The sequence below is a fragment of the Diadema setosum genome, chromosome 6 (assembly GCF_964275005.1).
Source record: "Diadema setosum chromosome 6, eeDiaSeto1, whole genome shotgun sequence".
In the NCBI taxonomy this organism is placed as follows: Eukaryota; Metazoa; Echinodermata; class Echinoidea; order Diadematoida; family Diadematidae; genus Diadema; species Diadema setosum.
In genome coordinates this window covers 19,090,683-19,117,619 of record NC_092690.1, presented here as the reverse complement: position 1 = coordinate 19,117,619, position 26,937 = coordinate 19,090,683, and the positions used below count along the sequence as shown (strand labels likewise).

Genomic DNA, 26,937 nt, shown 5'->3' with positions numbered 1-26,937 from the left:
TGAACACTTCCACTTTGTTATAAATCAAGAGTAAAAATGTCTAAACCTGCAAAGTCAAGTGTAGGATAGACAATAATTCATATTCTGTGATGAATTTGTTTATAAATAAAAAAAAAAGATCTAATTCATAGCTAATAATATGAATAGGCCTAGTTGAAACAGATGCCAAAACAGCATCATAACCTTGTTTAATTCTTTTTTTAATCATGTGAATAATTTAACTCATACCAAATTATGAAAATATGTACGCAATAAATCAATAATCAATGTAGAATCTAAATACCAAACAATACACCAACCTTTTGTTTCTCAACCCAAAGTCTGTGCTGTTGTAGTGGTTTCTCTTCTCTGGCATGCAGATTTCTCTGTGGTTCTGCTGTCTGAAATCATCTCATGAGACTAGTTAGTTGATCAGCAATAGCCATCGGCAGATTGTGTTTCAGGATGAACTGTGTCATCAGAGTCTCTGCTCATATTGTAGCATTGTCTGTGGAAAGAGCAACTTTATGATGTTGTTGCTTCCAGCTACAATAAAGGATTGTGATACTCGGTGAGTGATGTGTAGGTGATTGCATGTGCAACTCAAAATCTCTTGCTCCCCTAGATAGAAATATCACATGAACCCAGGATATATCTTCCATAAACTTTTCCTTTCCTAGAAAATGCAGCTTTCATGTGCACTCATGTTGTACACTACACTGTGTGTACGGTAGTTACATGTTGTGCATCCTGTGTACATTTCATTGCACCTATTACTTAAGGGTGCATATTTTTTTTTCTTTTGAATTCATACTATTTTGGACATGTTTTTACATTTTTGCATGCTCTTCAGATTTTCCTAACAACTGCATATTTTTCAGAACAGTTGGCAGCTCTGTGTATATATTTATATAATGTGTATGTTGCCAGAAAATTGGGTGGCAGCATTCAATGATGGTTAAGAAATCACATAGAGGTATATTTACATAGTAGTCTTGCAACATATTCTACGAACATATCCTAATTCCACAGCATGCTGCTTCCATCATTGGCTGTTTGTGTACATGTACATAGATATATGACCAGTGAAGAAAATCTGAAAGAGTAATGGTTATAGGAGAACATCACAAATGTTCTACAATAATGTAGTCATCTCATATAACCAATCCACGAATGCTTTTTGACGAACTGTAGAAATATTGCACGATGTTGAATTATGTGTGCCAACGGTGTGCTTTCTGTAAGATCAGGAATGCAAGTTTTTAAGCAAGAGCCTGTCTAACTCATGCAGGCTGTGATAGTATGGAGTGGAGGGAGTACCCAGTGCTTTTGAAATCTTAGTTCATTACCATTGCTTGCATAGTAGGCAATACAGACCTCCCAACCATACTGAATTTGGAGGAAAGAATCTAAATTTTGACCATCCCGAGCTCTTGTTTCAACAGGAACTTCCTATTTATCTGGATAATTTTACTACAAACTCCTATGGGAATTGCTCATTCTATCCTATTTTTGAGCCAAATCATCCCTATTGTTTTCAGTCAGAAAGGTTGGGAGGTCTGGCAATATACAAATGTATATTCTATTAATTTCTTTGAACAAAACAGCTTAGAGAAGTAGTCCCAGTTACATAGGGCAATCTGTACAAATGGGTCCTTTTGGTCGTTATATTGGACTATATCATATCAGGTATTTTAATTATGCATCAGAAGTCAAAGAAAAACAAAGGAACTTTTCCATGTGGACAAGAGGGAAGAACCTTTCTATTGTAAATTGTCAATTCAGTGTCATAACTGTAACACAAAGAATTGCATCGTTACTTACATTGTAAAATTGCAGGTGAATCAGTGATCCTTTTTGTATACAGCTGTAATCATGATCATGACAAATATTAACTCCACCATATGATTTATTGAGAAGCTGTGTGTAGGGTTTTCTGTTGAATAAGTGCCGCAAGTGTGTTGGCAGTGCCATATTGTAAATTCGGTCAAGTGTGCTTTGCTTAATATGTCAAGCATTTTCACAAGTACATTGTATGTGTGTGTGTGTGTGGGGGGGGGGGGGCGTTTGGAGGAGGCGGTAGAAAATCACTTTGAATGCAGAGCATAAAATTGGACTATGATTGCATATCTGTCTGGAGATGGACAAGGAATTATTGTTATTGCATGGGATCAGCACAAGAAGATGGCAATTCAAATCAAACAAGAACCACTGTGAGTGCATGGTCCATCCCAGAGCATCTGGCAGGGATTGTAGACACTTGCAGGGTAAAGTTATATAACAAATAATGTACAGTTCCTTCCTCTTGTGAATATTAGATTACGTGTTATCATATCACAATACTGCATGTTGTAATATATGGTAAACATTGTGTTTTGGGAAATCATATATCAAAATATTGAATCCCCTCCCCCCCCCCCCAAAAAAAAAAGAAAAGATGGAGAACAAGTCGTAGATTTTGATAAACCTTTATTTATTGGCAAGTATTATAAGTTACGCATCATGTGCTTGGAACTTGGATAGAATAGGGTATTTATTCCATTGAAGACAGTCCCGAAAATACTCTGACAAGTGTCTATGGAAAATGCATGTTATTGCAAAATCAGTCTGTCCTCAATGGGTTAATAAACCATTGTCTTTCATACATTGTAATGCATTTTTTTTTTAACTGTTGCACCTTGAGATATGAATTGTTTGTGTCATGTAAGGCTGACAAATTTGTGTCATGTAAGGCTGACACATGTGTATGGAATCAAAATGGCATGAGAGTTCTTTATGATAAAGGTTATGCCTAAAACCCTGACAGCATTTGAACATATTCCAAAACTTGCTGAAGGCAATATGACAATCTTCAAGATTTTGACATGTAGACTGTTTTGACATTGTTGAAAATGTTAGACCTGTATTAAGTTTTGTTTGAAGCCAGCATTATAGTACTATTGTAGTTCCATCCAATGTCTTTAATGTTTGCAGAATGAAGGTATTGTGGAGTGGAAAGAAGATAAGCCTAAATGGGTAAACATATTTACTCTGTATATATGAATGTAATATCAGTTGTGATTGTGTGTGGCAAAATGACCACATATAGTTTCAGGTTTGAGTTTCTTCAGTTTGTCTCCCTCTACACGTATGAAAATTTATTAAGATCGCAACTGCTGATCTGTACATTAATTTACAGATCAGCAGTTGCGATCTTAACAAATTTCCATTTGTACTGTAGAGGGAGACAAACTGAAGAAACTCAAACCTGAGCCTTCACCCCTCTGAATAATATCTTTCCTTCACATATAGTTTGTTTACATTTACCTTACAAAGTGTTGTGTGTTAACTTGTCAAAATTTTCATCAACATCACATATTGTGGAGTTAAAATATGATAAGCCCCAAAGGGTGAGTACATGTATATCTATAGGCTGTGAAAAGGGTAAGCTATGAATGTAATGTCAATTGTGGTGATGTGTGGCAAAATGACTGCATAGTTTGTGTACATTTATCTTAAAATGTATTGTCAGAAATTTTCATCAACATCAGGTATTGTGGAGTTGAAATATGAAGTTTAGCCGAAAAGGGTGCATATATTTAGAGGTTGTGAAAAGGTATTAGCTATGAATGTAATAGGCCTACCAATTGTGATCATGTGTGGCAAAATAACCACATACAATTTGACCTTGATTATCCGGCCTCCTTTTATTCGGAAATCTCTATTATCCGGACGCGTTCAGGCAGTGAAGGACTTTTCTTTCTTTTTCTTTCATCCCAAAAATTGAGAGGAAACAGTGACCAATTCAATTACAATTTCTACAAAACTTACACGATTTACCTACAAAATTACATAATTTACAAATTGCATAGAGTCACACCACATTATCATCGTAAAAGTAAGCAGTCATGATCTATAAATTCACCATAAGAACATGGATGGATCGCGATCGGTCAGCTTGGACGACAGCTATATACATTAACATTGTGTCTCCCATATCCGGCCAATTCGCTTTAATATCCGGATGTGCACCGGTCCCAACATGGCCGTATAATCGAGGTCGAACTGTAAAGTTTGTTACATTTTCCTTTAGAAAGTATTGTTTGTTTACTTGTTAGAAATTTTCATCAGCATCATCTAGTATTATGGCAAGTCACGTAGAGTGTTGTCTGTTGTCAAAAATATCATAAAGATATGTCTGAACTGTTTCAAGGAGTGCCGATAGCATAGTGGGAAATGTGCTGAAGTATTCATGATGGTGAAGAGGACGAAGTGACCATTAAGTGTGTGAAATTGTGGCAGGGTAAATAGTTTATGCATCAATATTTACCTTGTTCATGCAAATGCAGTATGATATACAGAAATCATTATGTTCAAAAGCAATACTAATTATAGAGTATATTACGCATAGCATTATCATATTTTGAAAGTATGCACTAGTATTCAAAATAGCTGCACAACTTAAAGCCTAAATCAGTGTTGACCTAAGAGTGACCTCATGACTGGACTTTAGAACTGATATGTGGAGTTCTTTTCTAAATGGTTGGTAATGTTCTTTGATGTAAATATTAACCTCTCACATACAATAACTTGGAAGTCCACCTCTACTTTGTGAACAAACCACCTGGTAACCGTAGCTGTTATTGTTTGCATGTCTAATGGATTATACTGGTTGTGGCTATTTTCTGAATCTCCGTGTAGTCATATCTAATTTCTTATTTTCAAAGATAAACACACCGTTGTAAATGACTGTTGTGCATAGTGTATCAGACAAGATTTGCTTGAGTTTCCCTAAGTGTCAGGAGGTGAATATAAAGGCATTTTATTGTTGATTAAAACAAGTTCTTTGTACTTTAAGGGATTGTATGGTTTTGGTTGAGACTTTCATGTTTCTTACATTTTTTTCTTTTGGTGAGATAATGAGAAACCTCTTATGATGTATGAAAGAGCATGTAATTCCAGGAGAAATTCAATGTTTATTTGTTGAAAATTGGTTTTTTAATGGCTGAAATATCCAAAACAGAGCGACTCTAATAAAGTGTGAGACCCACCTTTTATTACAATCTCTTTGTTTTACTTTATTTTTGGATGTTTCAGTCATTCCAAACCCGATTTTCATCAAATAAACTTTGAATTCCTCTTAAAATGGTATGCTCTGTACTATTTCATAAGTGTGTTCTTGGTATCTCGCAAAAATTTAAAAGCCCAATTTTCATCTCCACCAATACTGTACTATCCCTTTAAAGCATTCAACTTTTTTATACTTGCTCATCAATAATGCTGACCTACTTGAGTGCTGTAAAAAGATGCTTTAATTCAACGTTTCCTGACTCATGTGGAAAAATTTATGCATAGTATTACTTTTTTTTTTTTTTTGGTCATTTCAGTATTTTCATTGACATTTTTTTTTGAATAAAACAAATTATGCATAGAATACCAATTAAAGTGTGACACCATAGCCATACATTATCACTTCATTCTCTATAGACATTTATCATGACTCGATGAAATGGGATGTACAGTGGACTCCCATTATAATGAAGTCCTCCAGACCGGCAGTTTTGTTACGTTATATCGAAATCTCGTTATAACCAAACAAATAAACGATATAAAAACAGAGACCAAATAATGTTGAGGCCTGAATTTTTACTTCGTTGTAGCCAGAATTTCGTTATAACCGTGTTCGTTATAACGGGAGTGAACTGGGACTGTCCAGAGTTCTGGTTGAGGTGAGGATTTAGCTTTTAATGTTTTGTGAGATATTCAGAAACCACTCTATGAGATGTCAAAGAGCATGCAATTCTAAGGGAAATCAAAAGATTATTTGATGAAAATCGGTTTTGAAATGGCTGAGGTATCCAAAAACGAGGTGAAACAAAGAGATCCTAATAAAAGGCGTGTCCTGTCGCCTTTTGTTATCACTTTTTTGGATATCTCAGCTATTTGAGAAAAAAAAAATTCATCAAATAAACATTGAATCCTTCTTAAAATTACATGCTCTTTCATATTTCATAAGAGGTTTCTCATTATCTCACTTAGGAATGTTATAAACCTGAATCCTCACCTAAACCAGTACTGTACAGTGCCTTTAATTGTGGATATGGACTAAAATACCCACGGCTGTGCATTATAAGGTTTGATCATGCGCGACAATCCACTCAAGTATGTGCATCATTTGTATAATAGATACGATCTCACTTTGGGTTTTTTATTGGACATGTCTTTCAGTGAAACATCTTGTTAAGAGATATCGTTTTCTTTCTGCTGAAGTTTTGGTGGTAGTATGTACGACATGTCTTTTATTTTGAAACATTCTGTCAATTTCAGTTAGAGATATAGTTTTCCATTTTTTCTCTTAAATGTTGATGTTAATAAGTGTGAATGACATGTCTTTCCATAAAACATTCGATCATAAATTGGATAACAGATGTGCTTTCTGCTGATCTTTTGATATTAATAATTGTGTATACATGTCTTTCATAAACATGTAATAACATGATAACAGATGTGCTTTCTCTAAATTGTGCTGAACTTGTGATGTAATAAACTCATGCAAAATGTCTTTCATTAAAATTTTTCTGTCGTAACTTGAATATAAAATGTGTTTTTCCCCTATTTTTTTTTTATATTATGTGTCTAAGATATGCCTTTAAATTATCACGTTTTGTCATTAAGCGTCGTGAAGAGGAGTACTGCCCGTATGTGTGAAGTGACTTTCAAAGTCCTGCTTGCGTAGTGCAGGCCAGTAGTACAATAACACTGAGTAATCATTATGCCGAATCACTTGTCTTGGCCTAGTGCAATTGCTTGGTGCGCCGTTGGCATATGACGAATTTGTATTTGCGTTGAATATGTTCATTTGATTAATTTCGTGAGGGTTTTTTTTCCCCCGTAAATAAGCACAAAAAACCCACAAAAAAAAACATACAAACAAACCCAAACTAACAAACAAACAAACAGATAATTCCATTATAATGTGGACACAGAAAGAAAAGACTTACACATATACACCTGTCCAGCATCATCACAACCTCTTTTTAGGCCGATGAAGATAAACGAAAGCGAATCTCTATGAGCCTCCTCGACATTTTCGAGAAGTTTCTTGTATCCATAACTTATTCTCTCTTTTTTATCTGTATTTATTGTCATTTTTGTCATTCATCTGATTATCTGGTTGGCGGCTTTCATACGTCCGTTTTTAGTACATGTATAAAGACTTTGGTAACATCGCCCACCACATGCATGATCCTTTTCGCTGAGCTAGAGACTTGTTTCATGGTACAACTGTGTGGACTGGCTATCTAGTCTGCTTGATTTCAATGGATGTTTTGACATTCACATCGGTTATGTATCTGTATTCTTTATGAGATGACATCATTTAAGACGACACACACACTGACACACATACAACAACAACAACATTCCCTCTCAAATCGCTAACTCTTTACATATTACATGACAGGCTGGCTGAAGTCATCCCAATGACAAAAAAGAAATTCAAACTCAGAAATTGTTAAGACATACCTAATCACACGATTCATGTACATAAAAATGTTGTTCTAGAAAACTGCTAGAAATACATTATCCCATAGTAGTTTTATGCTCCCAAACTTTAGAAAAGAATGTAGAATTGCTCTTTCAGAAAATATGAAAAAGTCCAGATGGGCTTGTTTGACCCATTTTATCTATTTTGAGTCCTCGCATAAAATTAGGGCGTGCAGCTTTTTGTTGGTTTTGTGATGTATGGTCACATATTATGATATGAAATAATATATTATTAGTGGTATAATAATAATATGTTATGATACAATTGGAAAATTAATATACGGTATTTTTCTGCGTATAAAATACTCAAGGCAAGTACACGTTTTCAAAATAAAATTAAAAAAAAGTATGACATTTTAGCACCCTACACCACACTAGCATCACATAATAGGCCACAGAGATGATTGTGCTTGAAAGCTGCCCCGTATAATAGGTCCCAGTTCAATACACACAAAATTTCTACTTTCACACAACATCCTATTCCTCCAAAACGCTGTAGACACTCCGCGAAGTAACCTTCGATCATTCGCTTCTGTACAGGGCTGTTTTTTCCCCCATTTAACTTTAAAAATGTGAGTTCAGGAACAGAATTGTCCAACACAACAAATTTGGAAATTGCTTGGTACAATTGTAACCTGTGATGTTTACTCTCAATAAGACAATACTTATATATATATATATGTATAAAGACATCGTTTAACATCGTTTCCGGTTTAAACAGATAATCCCCATAGTATGATCCCATAACATCCTGCCGTGGTCTTAAAAATAATTAGATAAATAAACGAAAATGTCAATTTACGACTGACTGATTTCATATTTAGTTCAGTCTTTCCCCAATGCTGAGAATCGTGAAAATATTGGAAACGATTTACATGCATGAAGATATCCATAGATTATGCAACTATACATAGTGGTGATAGCATTTTTTTTTTTTTTTTGGGGGGGTCAGTGTTTACAATATTTCTTCCTAAGTTTTTAAATGTGATTTTTTTAATAAAAATATCGAAATACACATCTCAGCGAGGAAAGTTCGACAGTATTATTTGAACTTAAGCGTTTTGTTACTCTAAATGTTTTGTGGATTTTGTGTAATCTTGTTCTAAACTCTCCAATTGTACACTTTGCAATGATATCCTTGTTTTTTGTTGTTGTTTTTTTTTTGGAAACCTACCACAGAAACAAAAGCTCTTATCAGCAGAATCTGTGATGAACAGAGCTTCGACAAGATAGGCTCTAGAGTTCAGGTGCAGCCAAGTGTGGAGGAGACTTATAAAATACGTGTGCACAGACGACGAGTCCAAATCAACAGACGTATTGAGAAGGCGTCGGTATTATAATCATTGCATTCCTCATCATTATCTGTTCGAGAGACACTGATATCAAAACTCATACAGCGTCAACTTTAAGCTTCAATGGATTTTGTAAGAAATAACAGCAAAAAGTAATGGACTTTAGAACGCAAGGTTGTAGATTTACGCGTGGTTTACTTTGTATTACAGTAGTTGGTTTTGAAAACAGCACTAGAAACGACAAGTTACATTTTGAAAAAAAAATACGCTTCATGTCTATCTGTATAACACTATAACGTATCAAACTATTCAAAGAGAAATGAAAACGACAAGTATAGTTTTTTGAAAACTACTCTACACTTTCATGTTTATTTGGCGCTATTACGTACCAAATTCAAGTGAATGGGAAGTATCCTTTACGTTCACAAATGTAACTCACCATCTTCCCATGTTTTGTTATGAAGTCAGTATGATTAAAAAAGCTGTTTCTCAATAAAAACTGCATTACAACTTCCTGTCAAACGGCAAGAAGGTCTTCATTCTCTTAAATAAATTATGTACTACGATGCATAGTTCAAGTATATGATACAGTCTCAACATGTAGTGCAGTAATCTTATACTCTGAGTAAGTTTTCTGCTGTGCAACAACAGGATTATTTACATTAAAGAAATAAAAATAATTAAAGAACATAATTTGAAATACAGTACTTTGTTATTACTTCTTTTTTTACACTCAAACTAGACAGCGCGTACCTCCGGCTCTTCTCATCAGAACCAAAAGAAATTCATAACCTGATCGTCGAGGAAAAATCTATAAAAAAGACGATTAGAAATTACATAATTTTTTGAAGTGTATAAATTACATTATTTTCTGAAGTATGTGCCCATTCTGAAGAATGCGCACATAGTGTGTTAGTAGAAAAAAAATATGTAAACAAGTAGTCGAGAATGACTATTGCTTTGGTACAACAATGAGCATCATATAGTCGTTGTCATGGGTAATTTCTCATTCAGCATTGTTTAGTGTTAGACTACATATCCGAGTATAATCTAGCCATCTAGCCGAGTTCCACTTTGTCATAGATTATTTTCATACTACAATTTAATACTACAACTTAAACAAATTATGTTTTAAACAGATGATACAGGCCTACATTGTGTACATCGAGTCAAGAAAGACAATTTTACGTGGATCTATAGATGTACCCTAATCCTGAAAATAAATTGGGTCCGATAATCACAATACTTGTGACTTTATTCCGAAGGTCGTAAGTTCGAAAATAAGATAATGTTCTTAATCTGAAATTCAAATAAGTTTCGTTATTCCGAGGGTTTGTTAATCCAAGAATGAATAAGTGTTCTTAATACAAAAATTTAAAAAGGTGCATATTAACGAACCTTAGTTCGTTTTCGCCAATCAAAAGCTCAAATTGAACCTTCGGAATAACGAGTTGTTTTTTTTTTTCTCATTTCTGGATTAATGAACCTTCCTAATGACGAACTTTTTATGATTAAAGATCCTTCGGAATAATGAACCTTATTTGAATTTCAGATTACAAAACCTCCGAAAAAAAAAAGCCGTCGGAATAACGAAATGTACTGTATACCCTTTACTCCACAGAGTTTTACAATTTTCATTTGTCAGAAATTTGAAATTTCAGTTGACTGCAGTGCACTCCCGTTACAGTGAACACAGTTATAACAAATTCCGGTTACAACGAAGTAAACATTCAGGCCGCAACATTATGCACTCTGTGCATTTTTATGTTTTATTTGTTCGGTTATAACGAAATTTCGATAAAACGAAAGAAGACTGCCGGTCCAGAGGACTTTGTTATAACGGGCGTCACTGTATTTTGAGAGCTACAGAATGATTTCAGATCGTGACGAAACCCACCCATGACTACAAACATATAATTAAGTAGAGTTGCTGTAACTTACTTAATCTAGTGGATATAAACTTGATCCTTTTCTACTAAGGATACTTCATTTAAGCACTCTCAATCAAAGACAACATAGATTCTAGTCCTCTTATGAGGGGAATGACGCACGCATAACATCCCACTATTATACCGTGGTATAAGTGTAGCATTGTAATGCTCTGAACGATTTCAACAACTTCAAATCCTAATTACTGAATCACAGTTAGCATTCCAACAAGATAACCATTACTTTTTCAGTAAATCACCCTTTCGATATCATCCTTGTCCTAGCGAAACTCAATGCTCTTCTCTCTGTGTTTATTATTATGTTTCTTTTATGTACATACTTTCAGTGGCATTAAAAGAACAATCCTCATGACTTGTTATGTGGTAGCAATGACTACACTGCCCGACTTGTGAGCTTGCACAGAGGGTCATTGGTTCGAATCCCCCAGTGCATTTTTCCTGGGACGTTTCGCGGGATATCTCAGCCATTTCAAAAACAATTTTCATCAACTAAACTTAGAATTCCTTTTAGAATTATATGGCCTTTCATATTTCGTAAGAGTTATCTCATTTTCTAAAACAGAACAAAAACATCTGGAATCTACGGCAAACTAATATCAAAAATCTATGGAAACCTGAAGCCAAATCTAAACCAAAACTATACTAACCCTGAAATATGATCAGTAGTATTAGAAGCATTTTTTGTAAATCGAGATTTTTTTTTCCTCTTCAACTCTCGAGATGAACTGTGAGTGTTGCTCTATCTATGGCACTTGTGATAGGTCCATCACAGAGGTGACATTCTTCGTTTGCGTGTCGTTGCTGTACTGGTGATCGATGCCATGGTCGAAGAGAGGCAACTTTGTAGTCTTTGATAAACCTTTGGTGAAAACATCCTTGATGGCTGTGCGGAATTTAGGGTAACGTGCTGCGTAGATGAACGGGTTGGCGGATGCGTTGATGAATGCAAGGAAAGTGAAGACGTAATGGAGAGGGCTGAATAAGTAGTCGGATATACGTCCAGTCAGACCCGTGACCATCAGTGTGAAGTTGTGCGGACCTAAGCTGAGGGTGAAGATAATGACAATGACTGCAGTCATCTTCACGATGGTGTTACGAGCCTTGAGGTGAGCTGATGGAGAGTCTGCCTTCTTGGTAGCGAGAATGGTTTGAAGTTCTCGATATTGGCGGCTCAACGATAAAGCCGTAAGAATCTGTGTAACGGCCATGATCATTACTGGGATACCCACGCGGGCAACAAAGAGATAAATTGATAATTTAACCTTAACCGTCCTCGTTTTAGTGTCTTTACACTTGTTGTCGATAACCTCCACAGTTAAGTTGTGAGCGGAAGCGGGAAGAGAGAAAAAGCCAACACAAGTGAGGAAAATATAGACTCGTCGCTTTGTGATGAGTTGGTGACGGCGTAGAGGGTAGGCAACGGCCACGAATCGCTCAACAGACATCCCTGCCAAGATGTAGGCGGACGCAAAGACAAATACCCAAAGCGGATAGCTGGGTCTGTACACAAATTTACAGTAGAATGAGCCGAGGGATGTATCTGGAACCCAGTAGGCATTCGGAATTGGAATCATGAAAACGGACGTCAGAAAATCAGCTACTGCCAACGCGCCGATGAAAATGTCAGTAGAGTATTTGGACGCATTCCGCCCAGCAAGGACGAGAACCACCAACAGGTTGCCAACGATCCCGACAACAGCAAAAAGAAGTTGGAGTAGGTCATTCCAGGACCACACCATACTCCACGCCCATCCGGCGACATCGTGAATTTCCACTGTAGATGTCGATGAGTTTCCGACATCTACTAGCGTGGCTGTGAAAATCATGGTGCCAAACGTAGTTGCAGAGGTTTGCGCTTCCATCCTCACTTTTATGTCAGAAAGATGCTTACAAAAAACTCCTGAACTTCTGACAGCAGGACAATGTGTACTTGACAACAAACAAACTTCAAATTGTCCAAAAGATGCGAGTCTGCAAATAACATGATCAAAAGTTTTAAAGTATATTTGGGAATTCAGTTGTAATAAAGCAAAATCGATTGATTTCATGGAAATAAAGATTAAAATTTAATATAACTTACAAAGGAGCCGTATACCAAATCAGATCAAATTAGGTCAATTAGTTTGAAAATTTTTTTAGTTTGAAAAAAGAAACGCCGACAAATATGTGAGGATTCAAGTAGTATTACGAAATACTAGTGGTCTGTTTAAAAAGTTCTTGCACCAGGAAGATATTTTTTTTTGTCCAAATCCTCCGCAAAATTGAATCAATGCACTTACTTCCTGCCACCATTTATTGGAATAATATGTGGAATATTCACAATTACTTATTCATTGGTATCTGAGTTTATAATGATATTATTATCATTTTGTAGCTGTCTGTTTCTCCCACCCCGCTCCTTCACAATTTTGTCTTTTACAACCAGTTCCTTATCGTTGTGGTTTCCTGACAGGGGAAAAAAGTTCCTGAAGTGCCTTTCATTTTGGTCAAAGATTGATTCAGAGTTTAAAATTCTGTAGAATGGTGACAAAACAAATGTGGACAGTAATCATTTGCATCATATTCAGTATTACCACAGTGGCATTAATAAGTCCGAAAAACAGTATCTATTCTTTTCCACAACTAATAGAAACAATCTAAATAAATTTGACATTTTTGTTAATAAGTTGGTTATTTTCAATAATGTCGCAAGCCTGCCCAATATAATTAAATCAAGTTTATGATAACGTGTAATAAATTATGATTAGGAATGTAACCATGACAGGTAATGGGCTGGATGCATAAACGCTAGCAATTGCTTGTGCTAGACCTTTACTCGAATCCGTATGCATAAAAACAAGCAATTGCTTGCGAGCAGAAGCTCTTGCTAGCAAGTACAAGCAATTGCTTGCTGTCCGCAAGCAATTGCTTAGAGACCAAGCATTTGCTTAAAAACGTATGCATAAAACATACCTTTTGCTAGTTCTTGCTAGGAATTGCTTTAATACGATTTTCCAAGCTCTGTAAAATGAGCTTGAGGTTTTGCTTATCTGGGACGTTCCCTTTTAAGTGTAATTTTCATAAGCATGGAAGAAAGACAACGATTGTGAAGGATTGGTATAAATCTACAAGAAATTACTCTTAAGTAGAGTAAGAAATTTTTCATTTCAACAACGGGAATGTCCACTGGTTAACACGCAAAATTTGATGAAAAATAGGTAGGATGTCTCATTTCGGTGGAGAGCAAGGAGACGTCTCTCCACGTGCGATCTGGCAGATGCGGGCTATTGTAAGCAGTGATGGGAATCAGCCAGTAATACGAGTGTGTGTATAGTTGTGTGTGTGTGCGTCTGTGTGTGCATTTATGAGTGTCATTTTATAGCTCTTCTGCTATGTCAGGAAATGTTTCTGCACACACATGCCCTTTCAAATGCATGCTGCCACACTCGCCTTTGTTCTTGTGTTCGCACAGGCGTGACGTCCCTTAAATTGTTGAAAACGCAAGCAATTGCTTGTGCGGGACAAGCAAAAGGTATAAGCACTAGCAAAAGGTTATGCATATGGATTTAAGCAATTGCTTGAGCTGGATATTTTGCTAGACAAGCTTGTGCTTTTGCTTGAAGCAATTGCTTACAAGCAATTGCTTGTTTTATGCATTCGGCCCAATACGTGTGCCAAGTTATTATTCTCTAATCAAGTTTAAGACAACTAAGATTCACATACCTTAAGTTTCAATCGGAAGATGAGACGCAGCGCGGTACCCTGTGTCTTGACCGAACAGAGGGCGAAGTTTGGCTGGAGAAACAACGGCTCCGCTTACAAGATTTAGTAGTAAGATTATAGTAAGACTGCGCATGCTCGTTCCGGACGTTCCGTTTCTCTTTCTTTCTGTTTGTATCTTGTCTATTGCATATCTTTTGCGGATGATAAGATTCTGATGAGCTCTATCCCCAATTCATAGGTTTTACCCAGGAGAAGGAAAAGTGTATTGACAAGTATACGTTGACAAGTATATAAGTTGACAAGTAAATATATACCCCCCCCCCCCCGACAGAAATGTTGCCCTTCAGTGTCCCTCCCCTCTCTCCGAATTGTCTATCTTTCATGAGTAAAAATGCATTAACGTGACTTCCATGGAAAGCTGAACGAATTCATTCAGTCATTTTCTATTTCACATGTTGATGATGTATGATTCCGCTCTGATTATTTTAGAACACTGCCACCAGTGGTCACAATATCGTTTTGCATTATCCAAAGGGAAAATGAGTTCTATGCCCACTGTATGATTTCATTGGTTTCTTTTAATTCTTTTTGTTATACGAATCAACTCTCATTTTGTTACATAAGACAATGAGTATGCTTAACCGTCTACACCAAAACTACCAGTACTGGTATTTTTGCTTACAGTTGACATAAATAAGTTCTATTAATTCTGGTTTGCCAGCTTCGGAAAAGTTTGTTTGTAAAGTTCATTTCTGTTTGAAACATTCTTTATAACGTACATGTGTGTAAAAAGGGTGCATCTCTTTTAGATAGGCTGTGACAGCCTGTGACGATTGTATACTGGCAAGCATTTACAAGCCTCTTGATCATTCTCTTGTATAGTTTCCATGCACTTAAAGCTCGGGAGGAAAACGAAAAAAAAAAGACGCAAAAGAGAAAAAAAGAACACTCAAGTGACTTTCAAATCAGAACAAAATTATTTCAAAGGTATGATAGAAGCTAACATCGGAAACTGAACAACAAATATGAAGTGATACTTTCTTTAGAAATAGTCTACTTTATTTTTTCCTATCCAGTGCATGCGTGTAGGAAAGCAAGGAAAATTCCCATCGATTTTTAAATGGATTTTCAGTGTTTATTGATTCGTTTTGAGATCATGCTCTCATCTAATGGTCTGAAGTAAAAGAATTGGCTTTAGAAGCGAAGGGCTCAGTAACTATTTCCAGCATCATTGCTACATACCACGATTGAATAGACCGGGGTGGACAGAGGGGAAAGAGAGAGAGAGAGAGAGAGAGGGAGGGGAGTTGGAGAAAAAATGAGAGGAGTAAAGAGAAAGAGAGAGTGGTATATTATGTGGAGAAAGACCAAGATAACGAGAGAGAGATAGAGAGTTATGATATTGCTTTCGTTTGTAACGCCGACAGAACCTCCATTACTGTTTCTCTATATAAGATGACAACATAGGGATATCTATTATAAACGACCTTGAATATTTGCACATTGTTATGTTCTGTACGGAATGTATGTGTGCCTGTGTCTGTCTCTCTGTCTGTCTGTTCGTCTGTATGTATCGTTTCCCAGAATACGTGCCCCTGCCGTTTTATCGATATTTAAAACCAGTTGCGACGGGAGTATATTTGTGGAGAAATATAGCTTTATGAAGGATCATACGTAACTCGAGTAAAGGGGAATAACGGAAGAAAAAAAAAATCGATTCTAAATAGCGTACTCAATTTTCCCATCATTATAGCATCTTTGATTTCCCTGTGGCGGCTAACTTTGCTTTGGGAATCGTACGTTTGTCCCCGGAAAAAAAAAATCATCTTCATATAAACTGAAATTTTCCTCCGACAAAGCCTTGACATCAATACCAATAACCAGCGATAGGAGTCCCTGATCATCCGATTCAATGTTAATTTTGAAAGAAGGACATTGATGTCACAAATTTTATAGATATACATAACACGATGGCATCTAAATCGTTGTTTTTGTTTTAGTTTTTTCATTGCGATGTGCTGCTTGTGTTACTGTCTCACTTGTCAGCTCACGCTGCAATAAAGTTTGGACCGTGATGTTTTCTAAACAGAACACTTTTGTATCAGGCTACTTCTTCGTGACCAGACGAACCCAGAATACCGAACAAGTAATTAAACTAAACAAATAAACAAACATAACAAACAAACAAATAAGCGCAAAAAAAAAAAATCCTTGCATTCTTTAATGTGATTAAAGTTCTTTGGTTTCTCAAGCTATGAAAGAAGATACAGCATACCCCCTGTATCACCCCTAAATGTAATATCAACGCTAAATGTAATATCGACCCTAAATGTAATACACCTTAACCCTAAATGTGATAACAACCCTAAATGTAATACATTTTAACGCTAAATGTAATAATCGAGTCAACCCTAAATGTAATACATTTTAACCCTAAATGTAATAACCGGAGACAACCCTAAATGTAATACATGTCAACCCTAAATGTAATATCGACCCTAAATGTAATACATGTAAACCCTAAATGTAATATCGACCCTAAATGTAATACTTTTTAACCCTAAATGTAATATCGACCCTAAATGTAATACATCTTAACCCTAAATGTAATATCGACCCTAAATCTAATACATCTTAACCCTAAATGTAATATCGACCCTAAATGTAATACACCTTAACCCTAAATGTAATAACAACCCTAAATGTAATACATTTCAACCCTAAATGTAATACATTTCAACCCTAAATGTAATATCGACCCTAAATGTAATACATCTTAACGCTAAATGTAATGTCGACCCTAAATGTAATACATCTTAACGCTAAATGTAATAACAACCCTAAATGTAATACATTTTAACGCTAGATGTAATAACAATCCTAAACGTAATTCATGTCAACCCTATAAATGTGACACATCTTGACGCTTAATGTAATTACGACCCTAAATCTAAAAACCTCATTTTTGAGAGTGAAGCAGGTAACCAACGCAGAATATCGGGCAAAAGGTCAGGGGGTATATGAAGGGGATATGACGAAACTTTTTATAGCACTCTTGAAAGAGCAGCAATAGTTGCTTAGATTTGTTTTTGTTGTTTACCCAGGTAAAGATCACACAGTCTTATTAATTCCTTTGTTTGCTGCAAAGTTAATTAGGTACATTCAACATATTTTTTTTTTAATCTATACCTTTATCATACAATCACATAAACATTTTGTATTTCAATCTTCATTCAGTGTTCATGTTTGTTTAAAGTTTTGATGAAAAAGAAAAAAAATGGGCAAAAATTCTTTGCAAGGAAATTCTGAATATGAATAATATTGCAAGAAAAAAAAAACCATATACCTACTGATGAAACGGGATGATAAAGCGAGTAGATTGAGAAAATTAGAAATTAGAAAGATTTAGAAAGATTTCGCAAATTTTTTACGAACCATCATTATCTATGTAATGTTTCAATGACGAAATATCTGTCACACATTGACATGGCAGCAAATCACTGTCCGAAATATTAGCCTCATGACATTGTTCACTACTCCTGGTAATCACTCCTATACTTAGTGACACGAAACTGGGACAATTGGTCGTGGGGGAGGGTACACGAAATGAATTTAAAAATGCCAGCTAAAGCAAAAAGAAATAGATGTCTTTTATTATCTTTGAGTCACCATTAATGACTTTCCTATGATATGTGAATGTATGAGTAAGGCAAACTGACTTAACTTTTGCCCATTTTTTTTTCTTTTTCAACAAAACTCTAAGCAATAATGAACACTGAATAAAGATTGGAATACAAAATGTTTATGTGATTGTATTATAAAGGTAATAGATTTAAAAACTATGTTACATCGACCTAATTAACTTTGCAGCAAACAATGGATTTTATAAGACTGTTGTGATTTTTACCTGGGTAAACAACAAAAACAAGTCTATAAGCAACTAAATTGTCGTTCTTTCAAGAGTGCGAGAGTGCGTCATATCTCCTTCGTATACCCCCTGACCTTTTGCCCGATATTCTGCGTTGCTTACCCTCATAATCAGGTGTATTACATTTAAGGTCGAAATTACATTAAGCGTTGAATATAGGGTTGACATGAATTACATTTAGGATTGTTATTGCATTTAGCGTTAAAGTGTATTACATTTAGGGTTGTTATTACATTTAGCGTTCAGATGTATTACATTTAGGGTCGATATTACATTTAGGGTTGTTATTACATTTAGGGTTGAGGTGTATTACATTTAGGGTCGATATTACATTTAGGGTTAAGATGTATTACATTTAGGGTCGATATTACATTTAGGGTTAAAAAGTATTACATTTAGGGTCGATATTACATTTAGGGTTGACATGTATTACATTTAGGGTTGTCTCCGGTTATTACATTTAGGGTTAAAATGTATTACATTTAGGGTTGACTCGATTATTACATTTAGCGTTAAAATGTGTTACATTTAGGGTTGTTATTACATTTAGGGTTAAGGTGTATTACATTTAGGGTCGATATTACATTTAGCGTTGATATTACATTTAGGGGTGATACACCCCCAGTCTTTCCTCTAGGAACCACCTTTTGCTATACATCTGTTACGAGTCTAAGACCTAGTTCAGACCCCATACACGTCTGCGTGTGTGGGGTGCGTTGTGTGCTCGCGAGCTCACAAAAACTCACAATGGGTACATTGCTGGGTTCAATGATTTCAATGTATAAATGTGTGTACGTTTTTCTTGCAGAGTTCATAACTATCATTCCAGTACTATTTCCTCGGCAATTTGATATTCAATAGTTTTCATGGTTCTGAGATCAATTCGACAAAACCTAAGCAAACATCATGAACATTGCGTGAACTAGAACCGCGCACGTTCATTGGTGAAGAGGACATGGTCGAAATGGATTCAGTTTAACAACGAAATACCAAGCTAGCGAAACCATCAATGGCATTACTAAGTTAACTGTAGCACATAAATTGTATATGCTTGGCCCTGATGTGACATTGATTCATCTTTATTCTTCTATCATTTGTCCCTTCCTGCCTAATTATAAACTGTGTCTTTGTTTTTTAATCAAAATACTGGACTAATGCGTGTTATTAACATCGAAACCTATTGGCGTAAAATTTTACTAAACCTGACTGATCCTAGTCACACATACATGTATTGCGTACGATTACGAGCGCCATGAGCATCATTCTTGATGGACTTCAGCGCATTATAAGAGGCCACTTTTATTATTATTATTATTATTATTATTATTATTATTATTATTGTTATTATTATTATTATTATCATTATTATTATTATTATTATTATCATTATTATTATTAGTACTATTATTATTATTACTATTATTAGTATTATTATTATTATTTGGTTATATCTGTTATTGTGATATCATTCGGTTTCTTTGTGATATGAATGACTTTGACTTTGAATGAACTTACATGGTCCTTATATAACATCAATTTAACATGTTTTTTCATCCTTTCTTTCTTTCTTCCTTCCTCACTCGGACATGTTTGTTTTGTTCTGTTTGCTGTGTTTTGTACGATTCAGAATGCTGTACAGATTGGAATGAGTCTTTAATAGTTAGAATGGAACCTATTCGAGTGAAATCACAACCAATCATAACGCACTGATATTGAACGATGGTCTGTCCCTTTTATAGAAATGTCATGGTGAAGTGAAAATATGATTTGGAAATGTTATTCATAATACACATGTATTACTAGGCCTACTCTTTTTCTAGCAGAGTGTTTGTTGTCTCATCATAATTGTTAACAGGCCTACTTGTTAACAACACTCTAAAACATCCAGGTCAGAACTGACCCGGAAAGGGTCCGTTGGGGTTACACTCCGTTCCAGGTCAAAAATGACCCAATTCATGACTCTGAATGGGGTCATATCTCACCCCATTCCTTGTCATTTCTGACCCGGAACGGAGTGTGGCCCCAACAGACCCTTTTCAGGGTCAGACTGACCCGGTTGTCTCTAGAGTGAAGGTTTTAAATTTCAATAATTCTTCAATAAGTTTGATCAACTCAAAGTAACACACACACACACACACACACGCACACACATGCACGCATTTATCCTGGCAATAATGCCCATTCTCCGCCGTAATGGCCATCTCTTGACCCTAATTGTTGCTTCATCTTACGACGGCAAAGGAGTATCTCATAGTAAAATGAAAGAAAAGAACTTTGTTGAACTATAGCCAACACCTAATTCTATCCTCTCTCTCTCTCTCTCTCTACATGTTTTATGTCGTTTGGGGTGTTTTTTTTTAAGAGAGAATATCAACCTACACTTCATCATTTTGTTGTCGTTGGTGGTGGTGTTTTGTTTTGTTTTGTTTTTTGTTTTGTTTTGTTTTTGCAGATGTTATACACTGTCTTGTACCAACTGTATCGTCATCCATTATACGAACCTTATTTCCAAGCGCGGTCAGTTTTCTGAAGTTTGTATGAGAATGAATCATTTTTTTTTTTAATGTCTATAATTGGTACAATAATATTGGTTCACGACAAAACCAACATGCACCATATGGTTGCTTAAGACACAGGTATAGGACAAAGCATTGTTATCTGTGGATGTTTAAGCTAGCATGCATAGATCATTAACCTATGCGGGTGGTTTTCCGGAGGATATGAATTAATCAAACTTGGCGACAGCCAGAGGATCAAATAGAGACTCGCAAACAAATAAGTTCACATCATTTTTTTTTCTCTTGTACAATGTTAATGATTATGTTACCATTTCTCTGTACATCTAATGTACCCCTGGACAAGTGAGTCCAAACGATTGTTCTTCACCTCCGTTGACACTCGAGTTCAATGAAATAAAATTCTTGACATCTTCGTAGTTCAATTCCACTTTCTAAAAGGATGATCTTCTGCATTTTAATTATTTCTTAAAACATTTTATACTCTGCGGGTTTTCCACTTCCATAGTGGGAATTCAGTAAGAAATGGCTCTTGGTTTTCTACACCTTCGATGACTTTATACGTATATATTAAATGTTTTGCAATAAATTATGATTGGGCAGACATTTTGTAAGAATTTCTTACACTGTACTCAGCTGGTATTGATGAATGGATTAAAAAAAAAAATCAAAATTATCGATTGATCTCAAGGGCCTACTGTCGCACTCCTCCGAGCCTTTCTTTAAAAGTATATCTACCAGCCAACAAACTAATGGAGAATTTACATACATCTAAAACAATACACTTACACAAGTTAATACTTCCCCTGTAATGAACTTATTTGTTTGTTTGTTTTTCCATCAGAGGTAGTGAGCTTTAATTCTGCCTGGTGCTAACTTCTATAAAGCAAGGTCATTGATGTGCAATGTTCCTTTCACAGAGGTGGGTAAATTGATATCTGGCCAGACAGTCATGCTGTGATAGTGATGTCAGCGCCCTCTTGCAGAGTATATAGCTGTATGCTAAAACGAAAAAAGTTACATAAAATGAAAACAAAATATATCACATTATATGTACTCACGTGGCATAAATCATTCGACCATTACTTCTACTTCAACATCTCTACATTCTACTGTCATCTCTCTATTTCTAACAATTAGACTAATGCGATACTACAAACAACATCTCAGTTGCAACCCAAGGGCTTATCGTCCCACTCCGCCGGGCCTTTCTTTAACAAATTACGAGCCAACACATTAAGAGTTTACATGTAAAAACAGATAAAGGAATATCTATTTTTATCAGTTTCAAATATGTGACATCAAATCTGCTAAAAATGAAAATAATTAAAAATTGTAAGTGACAATTACAATTAATCTTCAAATATACTTCTTGTTATGTAACGAGTGCATATCATTTAAAAGCTCTTATTTTTTTTTCTATTTGATGATTACTTTAATTCAAAAGAAATCTTTAAGATGGCTCTTATCTTTTCTTGTATTCAAACTCTTCAGATATCTTAACAGTATTTCAGACCATAAAAACGGGAGATAAAGTACGTTGCCATTATTTAACGAAAGGGTGCGAATGCTTTTATCTTAATCTCAGATATATTTCATACTTAATCTCAACACATTGCGATATCTTCGTCCATGTTTTACAGAGAACTTCTGGCTACAAAAAGCAGAATGGCTCATGAAACCGTCGGAATCTATTGTCCTTGATTTTATATTTCCTTACACCTTTCCACGTTATATTTTGTTAAGAATACAAATATCAATATACACCTTCCATCCAATATATCCCACAGTGACGCGAAAAGAGTCAACTAATATTACTAATACTTAACAAATTGATACTTTTCTTCCTCACAGGTAATAACTTTACTTTTAATTGTTATGCAAATATTTTTTATTGTAAGCCAACGTGAGGTTTAATTTTGCCGTCTCAGATTAGGCCACTCACGGAAGAAGCATTGGTTATCCTTGTACCGACCCCCAAATGGTGATCGATGCCCTGATCAAAAAGTGGAAGCTTCGTCTTCGACAATCCTTTGGTGAAGACGTCCGTGATGGCCGTGCGAAACGTAGGGTACCGAGCTGCGTAAATGAAGGGATTAGCTGTCGAGTTGATGAAAGCAAGAAAGTTCAGAGCGTAGTACAGAGGGCTGAACAAATAGGATCTGAGGGTTCCACGAAGGCCAGCTATCATAAACATCAGGTTACTTGGACCCAAGCTCAGGATGAAAACTGCTACTACGGTACCCGTCATCTTCACGATGTTGTTCCGAGCTCTGAGGTGGATGGAAGGGACACCACCTTTCTGAGCAGACAAGACGTTCTCCAGTTGTTTGTGCTGTCGATGTAGAACCAAGGCGGTCAGGACCTGCGTAACAACCATGGTGAGCACGGGGAAACCCACGCGGGCAGCGAAAAGATAAATTGTTATATCAACTTTCACCTTCATTGGCTTTGTGTCTTTACAGGTGTTGCCTACTACTTCAACTTTTACACTATGCGCAGAGGCAGGTATGGAAAAGATGCCAACGACGGCCAGGAAAATATACACTCGTCGCTTAGTGATGACGTGGTGACGGTGTAGAGGATATGCCACCGCCACGAAACGCTCCACTGACATACCTGCCAGGATGTAGGCAGACGAGAAGACAAATATCCACAACAGATAGCTTGGGTAAATCACCTTGCAGTATACAGAACCGGCAATGGTATCTGGCACCCGCTGAGCCATTGGAACTGGGATCATCACTACGGACGTCAAGAAATCGGCCACCGCGAGCGCCAAGATGAAAACATCCATCGAGTACCGGGCCGTCTGTCGCCCGGCCAGGACAAGAATCACCAGAAGGTTACCAACACTTCCAACCAATGAAAACATCAGCTGCAGCAGGTTTGTCCAGGACCAGGTCATACTCCACACCCATTCGCTGGCCTCCTCGGGGATCCTTGGAAGGGTTACCATGTCAGGATCTGTCGTATCCATCTCTACCATCATCGCTGTATATGACAGCGGGTAAGAAGTATCTGAATGCATTCGTGCTTCCATTGGTATGAAACTACCTGTTGACGGTTAGGTGTTTGCTCAAGTGAAAGCATCCACTCTTCCACCCTAACACGTGTAGTTGTATCTGTTGTCCTACGATGGGTGATAAGGAATATAGCATACAAGTTACACAAACACTAACAAAAAATACAGAGGATGATACAGCTGTTTCGTAACACTGAATAAAAGTGGTTGTTCCATTGAATTTTCTTTTAACAGCTAATCTAATAAAAGTTGTCTCTAGATAAAATCATGAAGCTCCAAAGGTTTGGAGATTGACATCTTAAGAGCTTTAACCATCTTCAATTGATGTCATATTATTGATATTGAACAATCGACCGCAATTGCTGACTATACCTTAAGGTGCTAAAGTAGAAATAAGAAACAGCCACAAAGAATCTTAAGGTTCTGCGGAAGAACTTTTTGTTTGGCCTGATCGATGTATACGTGGTTAAGTGGGAAATGCTACTTCTATTCTTATATTGAAGGCATCATCCCATGAAGTTTGCATTCCCGTGATCTTTCCCGCCGAGTATACAGTGTACATTATCAATTGAATTGAAAATACGATTAGGTGATCCTGCTTTTGAAATATCCTCTGCTTTCGAGAAGAGAGTTTCTTCATAAACACTGATAAATAAGCGAAGTGAGAAAAAAATGAAGAGGCTGAATTCTCCTTATCAGTAGTCAAAATCAGTCACTAGTAAATTAATTTGGTTAAAAGAAATTGCATTGCGAAAACTATTTCCTTTCTTAGAAGAAACGTGATTCGTTGTTATCTAAATAAAAATATGTCCAAACTTTGAGCCCATTCAAGTATGTTTTTACTCGTTAAAACGTTGAAATACAATTACAAGTAATGTATATAAAGGCATAAAAAGCGAGAAAACCTTATGCATTGTCCAAACGTTCTGTCCTTTGTGATTTTGGAAAGAAAAAGATACTCATTTTCATTGGGCCATTCCCTAAATATGGATTTATCTACAATCTCACTATTTCAGGATTCCCATCGAGTTCAATTTCCAAGATTTGTTGTTTTTTTTTTATGTTAATACGTATAATAGTCATAATATAAACGGAACCCCTGGTACAATAAAATGTCACGACCACACCATGACATCTGGCTGACTTGCACGAAGGAATGCAAAGAGATGAAGTTTCGTCAAGTTTGATGGGTAAATAGCAATTAACTCCACTGATTAGTGTAATTGATTTGATTAGTTAAAACTTCATAACACGAAAAAAAAAAATAAATAGTACTACGGAATAAACAATATGTCTTCAGTAAAATGTAAAGCTTGTAGGGTTTGGATACAACTGGGTAGTACCTTTACAACTTATGGGAATTTTACAATCAATGGTAACTAGTATTCTACGGTAATAATCTATATCATAATCTATAGTAACAGTATTCCACAACCGATGGTTACCGTTGATTGCAGAGCTGCCATTAGTTGTAAAATTAGCTTAGTTTTACACAGCGTGATCCAGATTTAACCCATTGCATCCCACATTAATTTCTTGTCCATAGGTATGTGTGCAAAATGTGTGCACATTTGTCTCATTGGCACATAATGGGTTTTAATCAGATACCGACAGCTTGTCAGGAGTTCTGATTCCTAATAGATATTAATAGGCCTACTTTACAAAGATTTTAAATAAGATGTTATTGTAATCTATGTTGAATTAAGCAACCCGTATTGCAGGTTCTAATCGTTTTCCAGGAAAGAACACTACTTACATTACTGCCATCAACGTGATTAATATATTTAGATAAGTATCATAGCAAAACAGACATGCCAAACGTTAGAATTCTGTAACATCATGATAAGCGAAGCCCTGATACGTTCTTACCAATCGTGTGACGGTAATTTCAGGAAAAAAAAAAACAAAAACATCGAAAGTGAATGTGCTTGGGGAGAATTTAGACTACACTGTTCGTCGGAGAAAGAATATGGACCGAGTCAAGCTTAGGAACATTACCTCAACGTTGTCTTTGCTTTTGACCGTCTCTTCTTGAAGCAGCTGCATTCCAGTTGGAATTTTTGACATGTCAGTCAGTGGAAACGACCATCGATCATGTAATCATGGTTAATATAGCGGTCACCGTAAATGAAATGGGGAGGGGTAGGGATAGTGACCCCTGCGCATGCTCACCTTGTTAGAAAATCATGACATAGTACTAATGCCAACCAACGTCCATTATGAGATAAACTTGGGGCATGCGCTTTTCAGGCTGATGAATAATTTCGTTAAAACCAATATCTAAACATTACGATGTTTCCAAACTGAAGAGAATTTAACGAAAGGTTGTTACTTTATGTAGTTATTTCAGATCGTAGTTATTGTTATTGCCATATAAATGTTAATTGTTTTGAAATAACCTGACAATGAAACGAGATAGCTGCTATATGTGAGTACCCATTCAAAGGGATTACTTTTAAGATATTCTTGTGCCCTAATCTGATAGTCGTAATTTGATTTTTTATTTATCATAATATTTAAACACAGCAGTTAAGGTTTAGATTTCTTAAATTTGATTTTCTTCCTGATATTGCTCTGTTTAGAGCGCAGAAATGTATCATATCTAAATATTCTGCCGAAATGTAAGCTTAAGTCATTCAAAAATCCATGTATTTTTTGTTTTCAATCCAGAAGAGTTTTGAACGTTACTGCTCATTTGACAGTGGCGCCCGCTGATATGACTTAGAATGGGATTCACAAGATCATGCCAAAATATAAATGGAGTTTATTGTAATGAAACTGATGCCTCTCTTCGCGTTATTAGGCCTGCACAGCTAACATCAATTTTCGGAACTGAGTGCTGAAGCGTGCAATTTACAAACAACATTTCAGAACTTAGCTAACAACATCCTTGCAAAGAAGCATTTAATGTTCCCCTGATTGATTTTATGACCTTCCCCACGGCCACTCGAGCTTCTATTTGACTTATATTCTAAACAATTAAAGAAAAAAAAAATGTAGAGAGTGCAAGGATTTCTGCATG

At 36.0% G+C, this 26,937-nt stretch overlaps 2 protein-coding genes across 2 annotated transcripts; both read right to left on the bottom strand.

Annotated features, from left to right (window-relative positions):
- Window positions 1-11,487: 11,487 nt before the first annotated feature.
- LOC140229604 (galanin receptor 2b-like) lies at window positions 11,488-12,606 on the bottom strand. Its single transcript, XM_072309848.1, has one exon. It carries the CDS (start codon window positions 12,604-12,606, stop codon window positions 11,488-11,490), a length of 1,119 nt encoding a protein of 372 aa, XP_072165949.1.
- Window positions 12,607-22,817: 10,211 nt separating this feature from the next.
- Window positions 22,818-23,879, bottom strand: LOC140229603 (neuropeptide receptor 15-like). Its single transcript, XM_072309847.1, has one exon. It carries the CDS (start codon window positions 23,877-23,879, stop codon window positions 22,818-22,820), a length of 1,062 nt encoding a protein of 353 aa, XP_072165948.1.
- Between the last annotated feature and the right edge of the window lie 3,058 nt (window positions 23,880-26,937).